The sequence below is a fragment of the Rhinolophus sinicus genome, chromosome 3 (genome assembly GCF_057876585.1).
Source record: "Rhinolophus sinicus isolate RSI-liver-muscle chromosome 3, RSI-T2T, whole genome shotgun sequence".
In the NCBI taxonomy this organism is placed as follows: Eukaryota; Metazoa; Chordata; class Mammalia; order Chiroptera; family Rhinolophidae; genus Rhinolophus; species Rhinolophus sinicus.
In genome coordinates, this window is record NC_142503.1 from 101,501,937 (window position 1) to 101,519,570 (window position 17,634).

At 49.3% G+C, this 17,634-nt stretch overlaps 1 protein-coding gene across 1 annotated transcript; it reads left to right on the top strand.

Moving 5' to 3' along the window:
• The first annotated feature begins 7,509 nt into the window (after nt 1-7,509).
• Nucleotides 7,510-8,716, top strand: IMP3 (IMP U3 small nucleolar ribonucleoprotein 3). The gene has a single exon (XM_019750991.3). It carries the CDS (start codon nt 7,617-7,619, stop codon nt 8,169-8,171), a length of 555 nt encoding a protein of 184 aa, XP_019606550.1. The 5' UTR covers nt 7,510-7,616; the 3' UTR covers nt 8,172-8,716.
• Nucleotides 8,717-17,634: the final 8,918 nt, after the last annotated feature.

Sequence of the window (17,634 nt, forward strand, 5' to 3'; positions counted from 1 at the left end):
AAGACCTGGGAAAGAGGGGGCCACGAGCCTCCAGGGCCAGTCCGCCCTTGCTGGGAGGCACCTCTCGCTGGGAGGGTCTTGAGCGCTGCGTTTCCTCCCCGCCCCCCACCCGGTAACCGCCGCTGCCTCGCCTCCTGGGCTCTGGTCACCCTCCTTTTTCGTGACGCCAGGGGAGGAAAACTCCGAAAGTTTGCAAAGTGCAGGAGTGCAAGGAGGGCGCCAGAGCCGGGACCGGGGGAGGGAATTGAGGAAGGGTGCTTGGAGAGCCATAGACACCCCCTCCCCGCGCACCCTCACAGCTCCAGCGAGACTGGGCTGTGGCGCAGCCCCGGGGTCGCTCTCTGGTGAGGGTCCCCAGAGCCAGCAGCGCCCTCACGGAAGGAGCCTGAGTGGCCTGGGATACTGGCCGCTGCGGATCCTAGTGCTTTGGCCAGACAGCCAGGAGCACCCCTGCCTTGAGAAACTTCCTTCATGAGGAAAAACAAGACCGTACATCTGTGGCAACAGGGAACAAGCCCAGGCACCACCCGAACGGGTTCTACGTTGCTTTGTGCAGCGGCGGAGGAGACTGAATGTTGTCTTTGCCACCAGCAGTGAGGAGAAAGGGATGGTAGGTAGGAAAAAGGTGGTCGGTAGGCTTCCGGGAAGAGGTAAAGGGGATTTGACCCTTGGTCAGACTATCCGCAACGCTTTGGGCACTGCCAGGCACAGTGCAGGGCACTGGGGATTACAGCACAAGGCAATCTGGGTTCCTGCCCTGGAGGGTTTTTGTCCTTAATTCATCCATTCTGTCTCTGTCTCATTCATGCAATCATGCACTCAAGGAAACATTAACTGAGTAGCTATTCTGTACCAGGCCTCTGGGATACAAAAATGACTAAGACGTTATCCTTACCTTCCAGAAGCTCAGATATGTTGAGACAAGTAGACAGATGCCCCCTGCCCAGTGTGACTAGTGCCGTGAAATGTGCTTGGGAGGGCCCCAGATCCCAACCTGGGTGGAGCAAGGATCAAGGAAGGCTTCTTGGAGGGGGTGGTGTCTAAGGTGAGCCAAGGCCTCGGTCCCTACTCCCCTTCCTGGCTCAGCCCTGGAGCCTTGCTTCCCCTTTAGCTCGGATTTACTTCCCCTTCATTTTCGCTCTTCCCACTTGTAGTTTAGCTGACACAGGCAGTGCTGCTGAATGTGGACACCTGGGCTGTTTTGAAGGGTGTGATTTGCAGGCCTCTGGCTCCAAAACCCAAATTCATTGATGCAATGAGTAGATCCAATTCCCAGTACAGGGCTGGCATTTGACCCAAATAAAGTGTTTTTTTACAAACTCCAGAAGCCCAGGTATTAGTTTACACAGAGAAATAGATCTATCAGGCAAACCTGAATTTTTGTGCCCCAGGTCAAGGCAGTTTGGACTGCTCCTTGGGAAGCCCAGTTACCAGGTGAGCACAGTGAGCCTGGAACCCTCAGGATGGGAGAGGGGACGGTATGGCAATTTTCTCAGCCAAGAAACCTTGAGATCTTGTCCTCCTCTGCAGGGCAGTTTAGCCTGGTGTCTCAATGACCAGCCTGAATGCTTCCCCTTAGCTGCTTTGGGGTGCCTCTTTGTGACCTCTCTTCTGTTCACAGAGCCTTTCTCCAAGCCAGTTTACCAATAGCAAGTATAATACTTCCTTAGTGCTGGACACTGTTGTAATTATTATTATTATTTTTTTTTTTTTTTAAAGATTTTATTGGGGAAGGGGAACAGGACTTTATTGGGGAACAATGGTCAAATTGTTGTCCTTTCAATCTTAGTTGTGGAGGGTTCTGTTCAGCTTCAAGTTGTTGTTCTTTCAGTCTTAGTTGTGGAGGGCACAGCTCAGCTCCAGGTCCAGTTGCCGTTGCTAGTTGCAGGGGGCACAGCCCACCATCCCTTGCGGGAGTCGAACCGGCAACCTTGTGGTTGAGAGGACGCGCTCCAACCAACTGAGCCATCCGGGAGCTCAGCGGCAGCTCAGCTCAAGGTGCCGTGTTCAATCTTAGTTGCAGGGGGCGCTGCCCACCATCCCTTGCGGGAGTCGAGGAATTGAACTGACAACCTTGTGGTTGAGAGCCCACGCTCCAACCAACAACTGAGCCATCCGGGAGGCAGCTCAGCTCAAGGTGCCGTGTTCAATCTTAGTTGCAGGGGGCAGAGCCCACCATCCCTTGCGGGACTTGAGGAATTGAACTGGCAACCTTGTGGTTGAGAGCCCACTGGCCCATGTGGGAATCGAACCGGCAGCCTTCGGAGTCAGGAGCACGGAGCTCTAACCGCCTGAGCCACCGGGCCGGCCCTGTTGTAATTATTTTACCTTTATTAACTCAATACAATTGGGATTTCTGCTCATACAACTAGGGTCGTACCTAGCCTAGCCCCACCCATTTGGAAAGCCTTCAGCCACCACCTTGATGGCCTTAGTTGGTTCCTAAGCACTTTGGTCACACATTTATAGACCAGTCATTTGAATTTACTCCCATATCGGTTCTGGGTGGCTTTTTATAACTTAGGGGACACCCTTATTTCCAGGTTCTTGGGGAAAACTCACTCTTCAGCCTCACAGACATTTCCAGAACTTGTATCTCCCACTCCCACCCTTCCAGGGACCCTCTTCAACCCGAGGGGTAACAGAGCTCCTGGTTACTAGTCTCAGGAAACCACTCACCTTTGTGGTTTCCCTACACTCTGCCCACTTCTTTGGGAAAAGTACCTTTATTAAATTCTCTTCACATTATTGTAATTGGAGTTTTTCTCCTTCCTACTGGGACCCTGATTCCTGCACAGAAAACAGCGTCACTCCAGGCATCCAACTTTCCTCCTTTAGGAAAGGAGTCAGCAAGGAAGAACCTTGGCCAGTGGTTTCCAGTCTGACCCTGCCAGTGGGAGCACAGCAGACACACTGGACTGTTGCTATAGTAATGTAGACAAGAGGTGATGAAGTCCTGAGACAAGGCCGGGCTAACGGGCTGGAGAGAAGTGAATCTGGGAGTTGATGGAGATAGAATAGACAGGAATGGCAACCAACAAGATGCGGGTATTGAGGGAAGACTCAACTCCTGTCTTTAAAAAAAATAGATTCTTGACTCCACTTCCCCCACCATCTATTGCCCCATTTCTTTGCTCACCTTTGCAGCAAAACTCAAAAACCATACCAGTTGCCCGCAATTCAGTCTTTCGACTTCATACTCCACTGAAACTAGTCAAGGTTTCAATGACCTAATGGTTATTCTCAGTCCTCTCACTTACCCTACCAGTAGCATTTGACCAAGCTTGTCACTCCTTTCCCTTGCATACTTTCTTCTATTGCACTAGGGAGAATACAGTCTCCTGGTTTCCCTACTACTTCACTGATTTGTCCTATTCTCTCCAGTAATTCTTAACACTAGCGTGACGACAGTATTGTGGGCCTCTTGTCTTTTCTATCCACATTCACTCCTTCAATGATCTCACCCAGACTCATGGCTTCAAACACCATCCCTCTGCCAATCACACACAACCTTTTTATCTCCAGCCCAGTGCTTTCTCTAAAACTCCACACTCACATATCTTTCTCCCTGACTGCTCCCCTTGGTCTCTCATAGACATCTATAACCTAACATGGCCAAGATTGAATTTCTGATCTTGTCCCCCACACCTGTTGTACTTGGCAGCCTTCCCCATCTCAGGTGATGAGCATCTCCAGTTGCTCAGGCCAAAAACTGGAGCCATTTCTGACTCTCCTCATCATCCTGGGACTCCTCTGTCATCAGCATGTCACTGCTGCTGTCCTGGTCCCAGCCAACATCTTTCTCGGCTGGATCACTGCAACAGCTTCCTAATGATCTCCGTGTCCACCTCTGTCTCCTGATAGTCTGTTATCAACACGGCATCAGGGTGATGGTCCTTTTAAAACAGAGATTAGATGTCAATCCTGTGCTCAAACCATGCAGTGTTGTGGGGACAGAGCCAGGAGTGCAGTTTCCAGGCTCTCAGCCTCCCATGGAAAGGTGCTGGCTCGGGTAGTAAATGGCCATCAACTGTGATCAGATGGCCATCAGCTGTGGCTAGTTTGCCGTCAGCTGTAACCAGTGAGTCATTGGCCACTAATATAACTGCTGTGGATAGGCCAACAGCAAAATGGGGGTGTGGGGACAGAGCCCCAGAAAGCAGTTTCCAGGCTATCGGCCTCACATAGAAAGGTGCTGGCTCAGGTAGTAAATGGCCATCAACTGTGATTGGATGGCCATCAGCTGTGGCTAGTTGGCCATCAGCTGTAACCAGTGAGCCATTGGCCATTAATATAACTGCTGTGGCTACGCTAGCATCAAATGGGGGCTAGCAAGAAGATGGTGGCTGGCAAGCGCGGATTGCAGTTAGGATGGCGGGTTGCGGACAGTGTGGCTCCTGCTTCCTGTGTCTCCAACCCAGCCGCCAGCGAGAATATAGTGGTATGACTCCCCTGTCTATGGCTCCGTGAGTGTTCCTTTTTGGCCTCACCATGTCCTGTGTTCTTATGTGGGGAGCGGGACCAGAGACCCCGCCTGACACCCTGTGTGACACATGGTGCAGCGAGCAGGGTCTCCCGCACGACAAGTGTCCTCCTCTCACTCAGCATAAAAAGTCCTTACAAGAGGCAACAGGCTTCTGTCATCTGAGTCCCTTTCCCTCCCCACCTAGCCCACTCTGCTCCAGCCAAGATGGCTTTGTCACTCCTCTTCTGACATGCCAGGCACATGACTCCTGTCATAAAGCATTCACACTGTTTCCTCTTCCTGAAATGCTAGTCCCCTAGATATACATATGGCTAAACCCTTATAAAATATCACCTCAATAAGACCTACCCTGACAAGCCCTACTTAAAATTACAGCCCATCCTCACCCCAAGTCCTATATTGTGCTGAGTTTTGTTTCATACCACTTATCACCTGCTAACATATATAATTTACTTATTTATCATGGTTTGTCTGAGGAGAAGGAAGTTAACCAAGAGCCCTACTGCAGACATGCTGAGCAGGAGCTGAGGATGGGAGGGAATGAGGCTAGGGGACTAGGAAGGGGGAGGGGGTAAAGTGCAAACTGGGTGTACCATGTGTAACTGGTCAAGGATTAATATCCGGAAATACACAAAGAACACCTTCAAATCAATGAAAAAAAAAAAAGCAATCTGTGTGAGTTTTTTACTGCAGCTGTTAACAAATTACCACAAACTTAGTGACTTAAAACAACACAAAAGTCTTATCTTATAGTACTGGAGATCAGAAATCCAAAGTGGGTCTCACTGGGCTTAAATCAAACTGTCAGCAGGGCTGTGTTCCTCTTGGAAGCTCTAGGGAAAAATCCATTTCCATGCTTTCTCTGGCCTCCTAGAAGCTGACCACATTCTTTTCCTGGCCCCCTTTCATCTTCAAAGACTTAGCACTCACATCACTCAGACTTCGGCTTCTATCATTGTATCTCCGTCTGGCTCGTCTGCTTCCTTCTTTCACTTACAAGGACACTTGTGATTACCTGGGACCCACCACATAATCCAGGATAATCTCACCATCCCAAGATCCTTGATTTAATCACATCTGCACACTCCTTTCTGTCATGTAAGGGAACATATGTGTATTAACAGGTGCTGGATGGACATCTTCGGGGGCCCATTATTCTACTTACCACACAACCCAATAGAAAAATAGGCAAAAGACATGGAGCATTTCATAGAGGGGGAAATACATATGAAACCTTTATTCATTGGGAAAATGCAAATTAAAATCATAATGAAACACTGAAACACTCCCCAAATTGGTAAAAAAAAAAAATTTTCTTCTCCCCCCTCCAGTTTACGCTGTTCTCAGTTTAGATGGCTGCCAGCCACCCAGCCACAGCAGCACACAGCAGCCCACCAGAGCCCAACTCCAGGGAGAGCTGTTGTTCACAATCTTAGCTGTAGAGGGCACAGCTCACTGGCCCATGTGGGAATCGAACCTGCAACCTCCGCCTCAGGAGCATGGTGCTCCAAACACGTGAGCAACCCGGCTGGCCCTGGTAAAAAAATTTTAAACTATCAATTGAGAACAAGGAGCAAAGGAAACTCTCATGCACTGCCAAAGGAGTATATAAACTGGTACAACCCTTTTGTTAAACAATCTGGCAATATCTATGTACTAAGGTTGAACACACACATATTTTACAACTCAGCAATTCTGCTCCAAGATGTATACTAGAAGCTATTGCAGATGTGCAACAGGAGCCCTAAACAAATGTTAACAACAGCACTGCTGAAAAAGTTCCTACCAAAAAAAAAATAAATAAATTGGATAGAGCCAAACAATGGAATATCATGCAGCAGTGAAAAAAAGCAACTACAGCTACACATAATAAAATCCTTATGGTGTGATTTCTTCTAAGCAACACTTCTCAAATGTCAATGTATATACAAATTACCGGGGATCTTGTTAAATGCAGATTTTGATTCTGTAGGTCAGGAGTGGGACATGAAATTCTGCATTCCCAACGAACTCTCTGCTGGTCCACAGGATACACTTCAGGTAAGAAGGTTCTCAGCATATTTAAGGATGATGTATAATGATAAAACTATTTTTCTTTTTTAAACAAAAGGTTAAAATAAACAAATGAAAGAGTCCTAGTGACGTTTTCTTAAACTGGCTGTTGGGTTCATAAGTATTCGTTGTACTGTATAACTTACATGTTACGTATATTATTTTCCACATATCAAGTATTACATTTAAAAAGACAATGAAAAGCATACAAAAATAAAACAAAATGATCAGCAAAGAAGCTAGGTGGCGTCAAAGGCTTGGGCATGAAGAGGCTAGCCCTGCAGCACCACACTCGGATGTTATCTAGCTGAAACAGTTAACCTGGTTAACTCAATACTCGCTAACCAGAGATCCACCCCGTCAGATATCGTTTGAGTCCATACTAAAGGGTCTGGGCGTCTACCTACTAGCCAAGTTTTTCAGATGTGTTGGGTTCTATGAATCAACTGGCATTCCTGTGAACAACGCAGATTTCCAGGAGGCTCCCGTGTAGATCACGATTCTGTGCGTGTAGGAAGCGGCCCGGGCCCACTTGGCAGAGAAGAACCGCTCCGCCCGCCGAGTGACTCGGCGCATGCGAAAAGAAGGGGACTAGCAGGTCAGCCCCCAGGTCGGCCGGCTCTGGGGATCCCTGAAGGTGGAAGGAACGCAACGGTCAGCACAGTAAACCCAAACAAGCGCCTCCTTCCCTCTTCCCGGCAACTAGACTCTTTAAGCTCTTGTGGGGGAGACTCTACTGGGAGTCCCTGAAAGGCAGAACTCTGAGGGTAAATGACTATGGCACTAGGGGATACGTTTCTGGCAACTGAAAACCTCGCTCCGCTCCCGGGACACCCACCCCAGGGCTCATGCCGGTGTTTCTTCCTCCGCCCCTTCAGCAAACCGGAAGAGGAGAAACGCGAGCTACAGTGTGGAGGCGTGGCCCCATTATAACCAATAGAAACCGGGGGCGTGGTCTTTAACTTCTCTTTCACTGGCCCAGTGGCCCGTGGGCGGCCGGGTCTTCGCGAGGCGGAAGTCGGGTGGGCGCCGGAACGCGTTCTTAGCCTTGGGTCCTGCGGCTCAGTCAGCCACCATCATGGTGCGGAAGCTTAAATTTCACGAGCAGAAGCTGCTGAAGCAGGTGGACTTCCTGAACTGGGAGGTCACCGACCACAACCTGCATGAAGTGCGCGTGTTGCGGCGTTATCGGCTGCAGCGGCGCGAGGACTACACGCGCTACAACCAGCTGAGCCGTTCTGTGCGCGAGCTAGCGCGGCGCCTGCGCGACCTGCCCGAGCGCGACCCTTTTCGCGTGCGCGCCTCGGCTGCGCTGCTGGACAAGCTGTATGCTCTCGGCCTGGTGCCTACGCGCGGCTCGCTCGAACTCTGCGACTTCGTCACGGCCTCGTCCTTCTGCCGCCGCCGCCTGCCCACCGTGCTCCTTAAGCTGCGCATGGCGCAGCACCTTCAAGCGGCGGTGGCCTTCGTAGAGCAGGGCCACGTGCGCGTGGGCCCCGACGTGGTCACTGACCCCGCCTTCCTTGTCACACGCAGCATGGAGGATTTCGTCACCTGGGTTGATTCGTCCAAGATCAAGCGGCACGTTCTGGAGTACAATGAGGAGCGCGATGACTTCGACCTGGAAGCCTAGTGACTCTTCGCTCCCTCACTCTGCCACGGCTGCATTTTATAGATGGAGAAGCGGAAACCTGACGCTGGAGTGTCTGGAGGCGCTCTCCCTGAGTGGGTCAGCCAGTCGTCGGTTCATAAGAACGTGCTTCCTCAGCTGCAGGGCACGCACGGAGCCAAAGGGTATGCTCCTGTTTTCCACGAAATTTTCTTAGCCCTTGGACTATTGGTAATTAAATGACTGTTTTGAAACAATGGGAAGCAGTTTTATGCTGCGCTGGGGAATCATTAGATTCTTGTATCTGAAACGTAATGTGAAAGCAAGAACTTTGCAGGCTCCGCCCCCCCGTTACCCTTATTGTCTCGTAGCAGGACAGTTTGATTCAATTTATTTAACTCGAATTCTTGCTCCTTTTCGTGATTAAGCTGTATATGTACAGACGATGAAGAATTTGGTCTCGAGTTTTTATAAAATGGGTGAAACTTTACCGTTCAGCGTCCCGTCTTTTGTTTAAAGGAATGCTTTCCTAATGCCAATAAATGCCCCAACTGCTTTGTAAGCACAAATTTTTGCCTTTCTGGTTTTCTCACGTAGGGTCACATCTGTGGGTCTCCTTGGCTCAGGAACGCGAAGAAGAGGGATAGGGTCGTCAGCGACCTGCCCATGGGTGGGTGGGGGGAGGCCTGCAATAGGGGCCACAGGTGGAGGTTGCAGGATATTGTACAACATGTGTCAGTTTACCAGTCCCTTCCTCGGGTGTGATAATTCTGGCAGAGCTCTTCCCCACAGGTCTTCTTGTTGATATTCCAGCTGGAGGAAATACCACATTAGAGGGCTGAAGTGTTTGCTTGCCTAAGGAAATAATCACCCTGTACCTTGGCCATCTAGTGGTTAGACGTGGCCCAGGAGCTTCCTGGAAACTTGGATGTTTCTAGGAGTGGTACAGAATTGAAAGGAAGAGTAGGGAGACGCCTTATTTTACACAGGACTTCTGCAAGAACAATAACTAGAGCACCGAGACCAGAGGAACAGCTTTTGTTTATTTATTTTTCTTCATTTCTTTTTTCTTTTACTTTTTAAATTTAAGTGTGTTTTTCCAGGAACAATCAGCTCCAAGTCGTTTCAGTCTAGTTGTGGAGGGCGCATCTCACAGTGGCCCATATGGGGATCGAACCGCCAACCTTGTTGTTAAGAGCACCACGCTCTAACCAACTGAGCTATCCAGCTGCCCTGAGGAACAGCTTTTAGATGTGCGTTCTCCATCTCCCCAGGTGTGAGGCAGCCTTTGGTGAACAACCAAGGGAAGTGACACTGGTAAATGCTCCTACTACATGTCATACAAGGTTTAAAGTGCATTACAAATCTTAACCATTTGATATAATACTCCTTTGAAGTAGGAAATCACTGTGTTTCTCTACTTTTCAGATGAGGGAACTGAGGTCCAGCTACCCAAGATTGCATAGCCAATAAGTGATGGAGCTGGAATTATGCTCCTTTAAGAGACTGTCGACATTGGCACAGCTGGCACTTGGGATTTGTCAGGGTTTAGAGAGTCCCTGAATTTGAGTTTTCAAACCAGCAAAGGAACAGCGGCATGAGGCAATGTGAGTGGTCCCTGGCCAGCTGCTGCTGTGGGAGGGTGTGAACCAGGAGCAGGCCTTGGGCAGCCAGGGCTTGGCTCTCTCCTGGAGGCCCTGCCTACGTTGGGCTGCCAATCGCTCTCCCCAACAATCCTGTAAGGCAGCTGTGCTAGCCACACTTTTGCAGTTTGGGAAACAGAATTGGGACGAGAATTTGTCCAAGTCTGGCATTCAAGTCCAGGCTCCTGTGACTCAGAAGGCCATGTTCTTTTCAGTGTCATGCCTTAGGAATGAAAGGAGAAAATCCTATTACTCAGCTCTGTTGGCTGGCACAGTGTCTGCCCATTTGAGGGGTGTTCTCAGGTCTCCCAGGACTAGGGATCTCATGGAAGGAGAGTTTGGTCTCTGGAAGGCAGGGCCCTCTTGCAGCCCTCCGGCTCCCTCCCACCAGCCCCCACAGAGCAAGGCAAGTAGACCAGCCAGGACATTTGGAGTGGTTGGAATCTGCACCTCTGGCCCAAGCACATGCAACTTCAAAGTTCTTGATGGGAACTGTGTTTGGGAACTTACGGGTAAAATACAAGATTGTTGAGAAAAGTCTTCTTTCTTCCTTTTTGGGGAAGCTGTGAAAGAAATGACTTACCAGAACGTGTAACCATAAACTTTGGCTTAAAAATAAAAAACTACCCAAGACAAGTGATTGAGAAAGTAGGCTCTGGAGAGTGACTGCCTGGTCTTAGGGCTTCTGTACTTAACTAGCTGTGTAATATTGATTATTTTACTTAGCCTCTCTGTACTTCCATTTTCCTCACCACAGATATGTGGTAATATGGGGTGGGGGAAAGAATGTGGGGAGTCATTACTTAATGGGTACAAAATACCTGTTTGGGGCAATGAAGAAATGTTGGAAATGGTGAAGGTTTTGAATGCCATGTGTGAATGTGGTTTGCTAAAATGGCAAGTGTTATGCTAGATACATTTTACCACAATTTTTAAAAAGGGTGGATAATAATAATACTGACATTAAAAAATAGAGAGAGGGGGCGGCCGGATCGCTCAGTTGGTTAGAGCGCGAGCTCTGAACAACAGGGTTGCTGGTTCAATTCCCGCATGGGAGGGTGGGCTGTGCCCCCTGCAACTGAAGATTGAAAATGGCGGCTGGACTTGGAGCTGAGCTGCGCCCTCCACAACTAGATTGAAGGACAACGACTTGGAGCTGACGGGCCTGGAGACACACTGTTCCCCAATATTGCCCAATAAAATCTTTAAAAAAAAAAAATAGAGGACTAAATGATTTGATTCCAACGTCAGAATCTTAGAAGAGTTCCGGGCATATGGTAGTTTAAAGCTTACTCCCTCCTCCCTCCCCAAATCATTAAACAAAACAATCTAATGGATTAAAAAATAGGTATACAAAGCAGGAAGGTAAATTGGTACTACTTCTCAGGAGAGCAATTTTACCATATGTGTAAAGAGCCTTAAAAGCACATTATATACTCTGACCTAGAAATACCTCTCAAGAATTTATAAGTAAATTAATGAATATTTTCAAAAAAATAACTATAGAGATCTTCATTCCAGTATTTATATTATTAATATAGTACGGAAAAATTGAAAATGTGTCCCAAGAGAACTGGTTAAATTATGATGAAACACAACCATTAAAAATTATTTTAGGGGCCGGCCTGGTGGCTCAGGTGGTTGGAGCTCCATGCTCCTAACTCCGATGGTTGCCGCTTCAACTCCTCGAGTCCCGCAAGGGATGGTGGGCTCCACCCCCTGCAACTAAGATTGAACAGGGCACCTTGAGCTGAGCTGCCTCCCGGATGGCTCAGTTGGTTGGAGTGCATCCTCTCAACCACAAGGTTGCCGGTTCGACTCCCGCAAGGGATGGTGGGCTGCGCCCCCTGCAACTAGCAATGGCAACTGGACCTGGAGCTGAGCTGCACCCTCCACAACTAAGACTGAAAGGACAACAACTTGGAAAAAAAAAGTCCTGGAAGTACACACTGTTCCCCAATAAAGTCCTGTTCCCCTTCCCCAATAATAAAAAAAAAAAAAAAAATTATTTTAGCAAGATATTTAAGAACTCAAAAAAGTTAACAAATAAAACAAAATGGTACCAGTAGTATCCCATTTTTCTGAAGACAAATGTAGGCATAGAAAAAATAATGGGTATAATATTGTCTCTCTGGCACTAGTAATACTGGCACTATTACTCTTCCTTTGTGCTTATCAATATTTTCTAACTTTTCTATGAAGACAGTACATTACAATACGAAATATAATTTTGTATGATCTCAATTAAGCTGAGACTTACTTACACGTGGTGAGTTTTGGAAAAAGAAATACTTAGCTTTAAAAAACACTGTTCCTAATCAAAGAGCAATTGAAAGGGTCTCATTAAAAGGGAAAAGGATTGAGGCTAAACTGGCTGCCCTCAGAAAGCGGCTTAGACAAAGGGCTCAGTGAGTTATAAATTAATTTCTTCCCCAAATGCAGTCAGTCAAAGAAAGGTTCTCAGCCTCTGGAAGCCTGATGTGCCATCCTAACTTAGACCAGCTTCCCAGAAGAGTTAAAGGTCTGTGAATAACTGAAACAAAAGTTTTATGAAACTGATGCCCTCTGGTGTTATCTGCTTCTTTTATTATTGTTTAAATGCTGATCCCAACCCATTAAAAATGTCACAAGTCTGCTAATGGGTCAAACTTTTTGCTGAAGTTTGAAAGTTAAAATTTGAAAAAGTGCTCTTGATGACACTTCAGCCTTTTCCCAATTAAATGGGCATTTTAACTTGGAATATATAAGAAATTGCTGTTTCTACCTGTTGAGTTCGAACACTGGCTCCATGTTTCTCTTAACGACTTGACCTCAAATAAGCTACCTCCTACCTCAGAACTTGTTTGCTGTCCTTTGAAATGGTGATAATAGGAAGAGTAAATGACGCCACATCCACACACACAAAAACTTGGCAGCATGTTTTAACTCAGAAAGTGCTCAGTGTTTATCAAAAGCAAAACCAAAACACGTGAGATCAGTGCTTCTCTGAGCATGCTCTGGGAAGCAGAGCTCAGATGGAGGAGCCCTGAGCTCCTCAGCGTGGCATTCCGGGGCCTCCCGGATCCTGCCCACTCCATACCATATTTCTAGCTGCCATCATCTCCCAGCCTAGGCTGTCTGCCTGTGCTTTGTCATCTGGCAAACTTCAGCCCTGGCATTGCCCCCCCACCCCATCCCCATCTGTGAAATCTTGGCCTACAACGTGACATCCTCTACGTGCTACCTTTATAAGGAGTGGGTGGCCTCACTCCGAAGGCTATGAGATCCTCCAGGACTGGGGGCCTAGAAATCACAGCTGACTCTGTGACTTGCAGGATACCTGGTTCATTTATTCCTTCATTAGCCTAGTGTTTATTGAGTACTTACTATGCCTGGTGCTTGACACACAGCAGTGAACAAAATAGATACGGCTCTGGATCTCTTGTAACTTACAGTTAAAAAAGTGAGACTTTAAGAAAGAGTCACATAAATTGAAATACACATTATGATAAGTGCTAGGGAAGTGAAATGCAGTGATAAGAGCATAGGAAGGAACCTACTGTAGCTGAGAAAGTGACATTTGAAACAATATCTGGCAGATTAAGCAGAAATTCAGCAGTCTGGGCAAACCTGGAGAAAGTGAAATTTAAGACCTGCAGATAAGCATGAATCAAGCAGAATGTCGGGAGAAGAACACACCAGGCAGAAAAAACAGAATGTGCAAAAGCCCTGAGGTAGGAAAGATGTGAGTAATCCAGAAACTGAGAGAAAGCGAGTGTGGCTAGAGCACAGGGAGCCAGCGGACAGATGACCCAAGGTAAACAACAGCCAAATCCTTTAGGCCTGGCAAGGACTTTGAATTTTATTCTCATTGTAGGGCGCAGGCATTTAGGGGGTATAAACGTGGCAGTGACTAATACGTTTTGAAGACCATTTTGGCTTGTGTAAAGACTGTACTAGATGTGGCCCTGCCTGCATGGATGCGTGGGTGGCAATGAGAAGGCTTTTTCTGAGTTTGTAGGTGAGAAACATGGCCTGGATCAAGGTGGTGGCAGTGGAGCTGGAGAGAAGTAGGATTTGCAGTCTGTTCTGGAGGTTGTAGTGGTTGCTCTTGGCACCCCCCCAGATGCTCTATGCCTAGCCAGGGTACCCATTCCTCAGGTGCTAAGAGTGTTGGCTGCTTCCCTTCTCTGGGGAATTGCGTCTGCTGACCTGAGCCTCCACACCTGAGCCGTTATACCTATTGCTGCCACCACCATTCATCTCCACCAATGACTGACTGATTTGAGGAACAAAAGGCCGAGCCCCTCGGTATCAAGGCAGGGCAACTGTGTGGCAGAGTCCCTGTGGGTCAAGCAGAGCCTGTGTTCCTGGAGAGTGGGCTATTCTCGGGGCAGTGTCCAGGTTCTTGGTGACTTGAGCAAAGAATTGAGTGAGACACAAGAATAAAGTGGTAAAAGAGTAGTTTATTAGAAGAGATAGTATACTCTAAAGGGTTTGGAGTGGGCCCCGAACAAAGGCAAGGCTCAAAAAGCTTTGTCATGCGGGAGACCCTGCTCGCTGTGCCATTTGTCATGCGAGGTGGCCTGCGGGGCCTCTAGTCCCGCTCCCCACATAAGAACGCAGGATGTGGCTAGGCCAAAAAGGAACACCCACGGAGCCATAGATAGGGAAGTCATACCACTATAGTCTCACTGAAGGCTGGATCCACACTACCTGCAACCTGCTGTCCGCTTCTCTGCTTGCCAACCAACCGACTGACCAACCAGCACAGCCGTGGCAGTTATATCAGGGGCTAATTGGCTAACTGGTCACAGCTGATGGTCAATTAGCCACAGCTGACAGCCATCTACTACCCGAGCCAGCACCTTTCCACATGAGGCCGAGAGCCTGGAAACTGCTCTCTGGGACTCTGTCCCCACACTCCACCCCTACAGGTCTCGCCTCACAATCTACGCGACAAGCGTCTTCCGCGAAGGTCCCTGTGCGAGGACCCTGGAGGTGAATGCAGTATCCTGGACACAGCTAGGCTCTCTGGACACAGCCAGGGTTTCTCAGGGCACCACCAGTCCTTCTGGGCACAGCCAGACTTCCTGGGCTTCTTAGGGTACCACCAGTCTCCTCCTGCCCTCCTGACAGGCGGTATTGTCACACTGTAACCACGCACCGGGGCTGCAGCAACACTTGAGGAGGGTGGTGAGCATGCCCGCGTGTCAACGCTTTCACCACCCGGCTCTGGAGACCGAACTCTCCTACCGACATCTGTAAGCTGAGGCCATGTAGCACATCCACCCCTAGAATATACTCCAGCACGGGGGAGACATAAACCTTGTAGGTATGAGGGGGAAGCCTTCCTATACCCAGTGGTAAGGAAACAGCTTTCATAGTCATAGTCTTTCCCCCGTAGCCATCAATGCAGATTGCTGGTCCAGGGAACAGTTCTGGGTTCCCATAAACAACACTGCAGTCTGCGCCAGTGTCAACTAGGGCCAAAACCCTCTGCACATTAGAAGGGGACCAATGTATGGACAGTTGCACGTGGGGCCTCTGGTCCCCGCTCGTCCCCTCTGATCGGGTATCTTCGCCCCACCCCTAATCAAGCTGAAAGGAGTCGGTCTCAAGTGGCCGCATGAAGTTCTGGAGGGACACGGGTCGTGCTTTCCCAGACTTCTCCTTTAGGCTTCTCCGGAATTGCTGTTACGGATGCAACTGTTTCTAAAGTTCCAACAAGACTGCATTGGATTGTCGGTCCATTTTTTCCCAATCAACCCCTGCTGCCACGAGATCACGCCACATCTGTGCGCGTGTTACTTTCTGAGGCCTGCGACCTCGCCCCTTTACTTTTGGTTTGGGCTTCCAGGTCTCAACTGTGCGGACCTCCTGTCTTAACTTCCTTTGCCTCCGGCTTTCAACATCCCCTAGGGTGGCCATGGCAGTTGTAACTTCATGGATCCGCCACCCCACATAGGGTGTAAGAATGGCAACCTAGGATCCAAAAGCACTCGTAGGTGCAGTGTCTCTCATGCTGGCTGTAACCAGATCTCTCATGCTGGCTGTAAAAAGCTCATCATCCAGCCCCCGCATATTAGGGTTGAAAATAGGATGTCTCATACCCATTTCACAGATGATTTGAGTAAGTTCTGTATATGACTGCCATTGACTCACAGTGTCTGGCAGCTCGCCAGCCTCTCCCCATACTGTGCGTACCGCAGCCGTGAGCCATGCCATTAGAGAATGGTTGCCCTGGTTGTGGGCCAACCTATGGCAGTTCTGTAACCTTTGTCCCAGGGACGGATGCACTGTCATGAAGGCTAGCTTTTCCATCTCGCCTGGGGAGCAGAGAATGCTGTCTGCTCCCTCATCCCATAAACGTAATAGCCAAGCCGAGACTGGCTCTCCAGGGCACTGTTGGTACTGCCTCCCCAGCTCCTGCAACTCAGTGGGAGTGTATGGGGTGTAGGTAGTGAACTCAGTCACAGCTGGGTTGCCGGCAGCAACGCCCCCGGGGCCCAAAGGTTGCTCACGTTTTACCCTTTGCTTCAAGATTGGCCGGGCTTGGGGGTTGGGAACTACATTGTCTCCACTGGCTTCCTCCGCCTCTGCCTCAGAGTCTCCACTGTGGGGCCCCTCTTCTAACAGGTGGACCTGAGCTTCCAGTGCCTCCAACCAGGACACCTGGTCCGGCACCTGGGCCATTTCATTAAGCGCATTTTCCATGTTGAGACTCAAGGCCGTGAGGAACATCCAGCCCACGCGGCCGGCTGTAGCCTTCGCCTCCTCCGGCAACTGCTCAGCCAGAGCCCGCAGGGCCCTCTCCATGCTGACCGGAGAGCCATCCATGTCCTCTTACCCCTCCTTGGGGGTCCAACTCCTGAGAACAGTGGCCACCGGGCACCACACACTGTGTGGGGGCCACCCGTCCTCCTGCCCAGAGTCAGACGCCATTCCTACCTGGTCGGAATCCTGCTCGCCATGCCAGGTTTCTGAGTGGGGGTGGAGGCCTCCGTGTAGGATGTCCACAACTCTAGGAGTCTACAGCAGCAGCAGACCACCAAAAGGAAGGCAACTCCTTCCATGGCCAAGGGGGTGGTGTGCCATCTGGAGGCTTGAGTTTCCCAGGACGTGCCTCCCGCTCCCAGCATCTCTCCTCACGGGCCTCCCGAAGCTGAGCTTTTACACACACAAACTGCTCCACCATCCCTCGGAGAGCTTTGGCCGGTGCCATACCCTGCTCGCTGCACCATTTGTCGTGCGGGAGACCCTGCTCGCTGCGCCATTTGTCATGCGAGGTGGGCTGCAGGGCCTCTAGTCCCACTCCCCACATAAGAACGCAGGATATGGCTAGGCCAAAAAGGAACACCCATGGAGCCATAGATAGGGGAGTCATACCACTATAGTCTCACTGAAGGCTGGATCCACACTACCTGCAACCTGCTGTCCGCTTCTCTGCCTGCCAACCAATGGACTCTCCAACCAGTGCAGCTGTGGCAGTTATATCAGCGGCTAATTGGCTAACTGGTTACAGCTGATGGTCAATTAGCCACAGTTGACGGCCATCTACTACCTGAGCCAGCACCTTTCCACGTGAGGCCGAGAGCCTGGAAACTGCTCTCTGGGCCTCTGTCCCCACATGCTTAAAGGACCCGGACTGGTGAGCACTTGGAGTTGCTATCCTTTCTTGTCTAGAATAGGCTGTTCCTTTCCGGGCATGGGACCACTTGATGGACGCCTGTGATTGACAAGAGGCTATTACTCATCTTTTTAGACTGCACATGTTCCTTCCCAGAATTCAGTCTGTTATAATGATATTAATAAACTTCTGTGCATATGTATGATATCATAATGATGGTATTAATGAGGCCCAG

Excerpts from the sequence above, each read along its gene's own strand:
- IMP3 (XM_019750991.3), top strand. The coding sequence starts at position 7,617 with ATGGTGCGGAAGCTTAAATTTCACGAGCAGAAGCTGCTGAAGCAGGTG.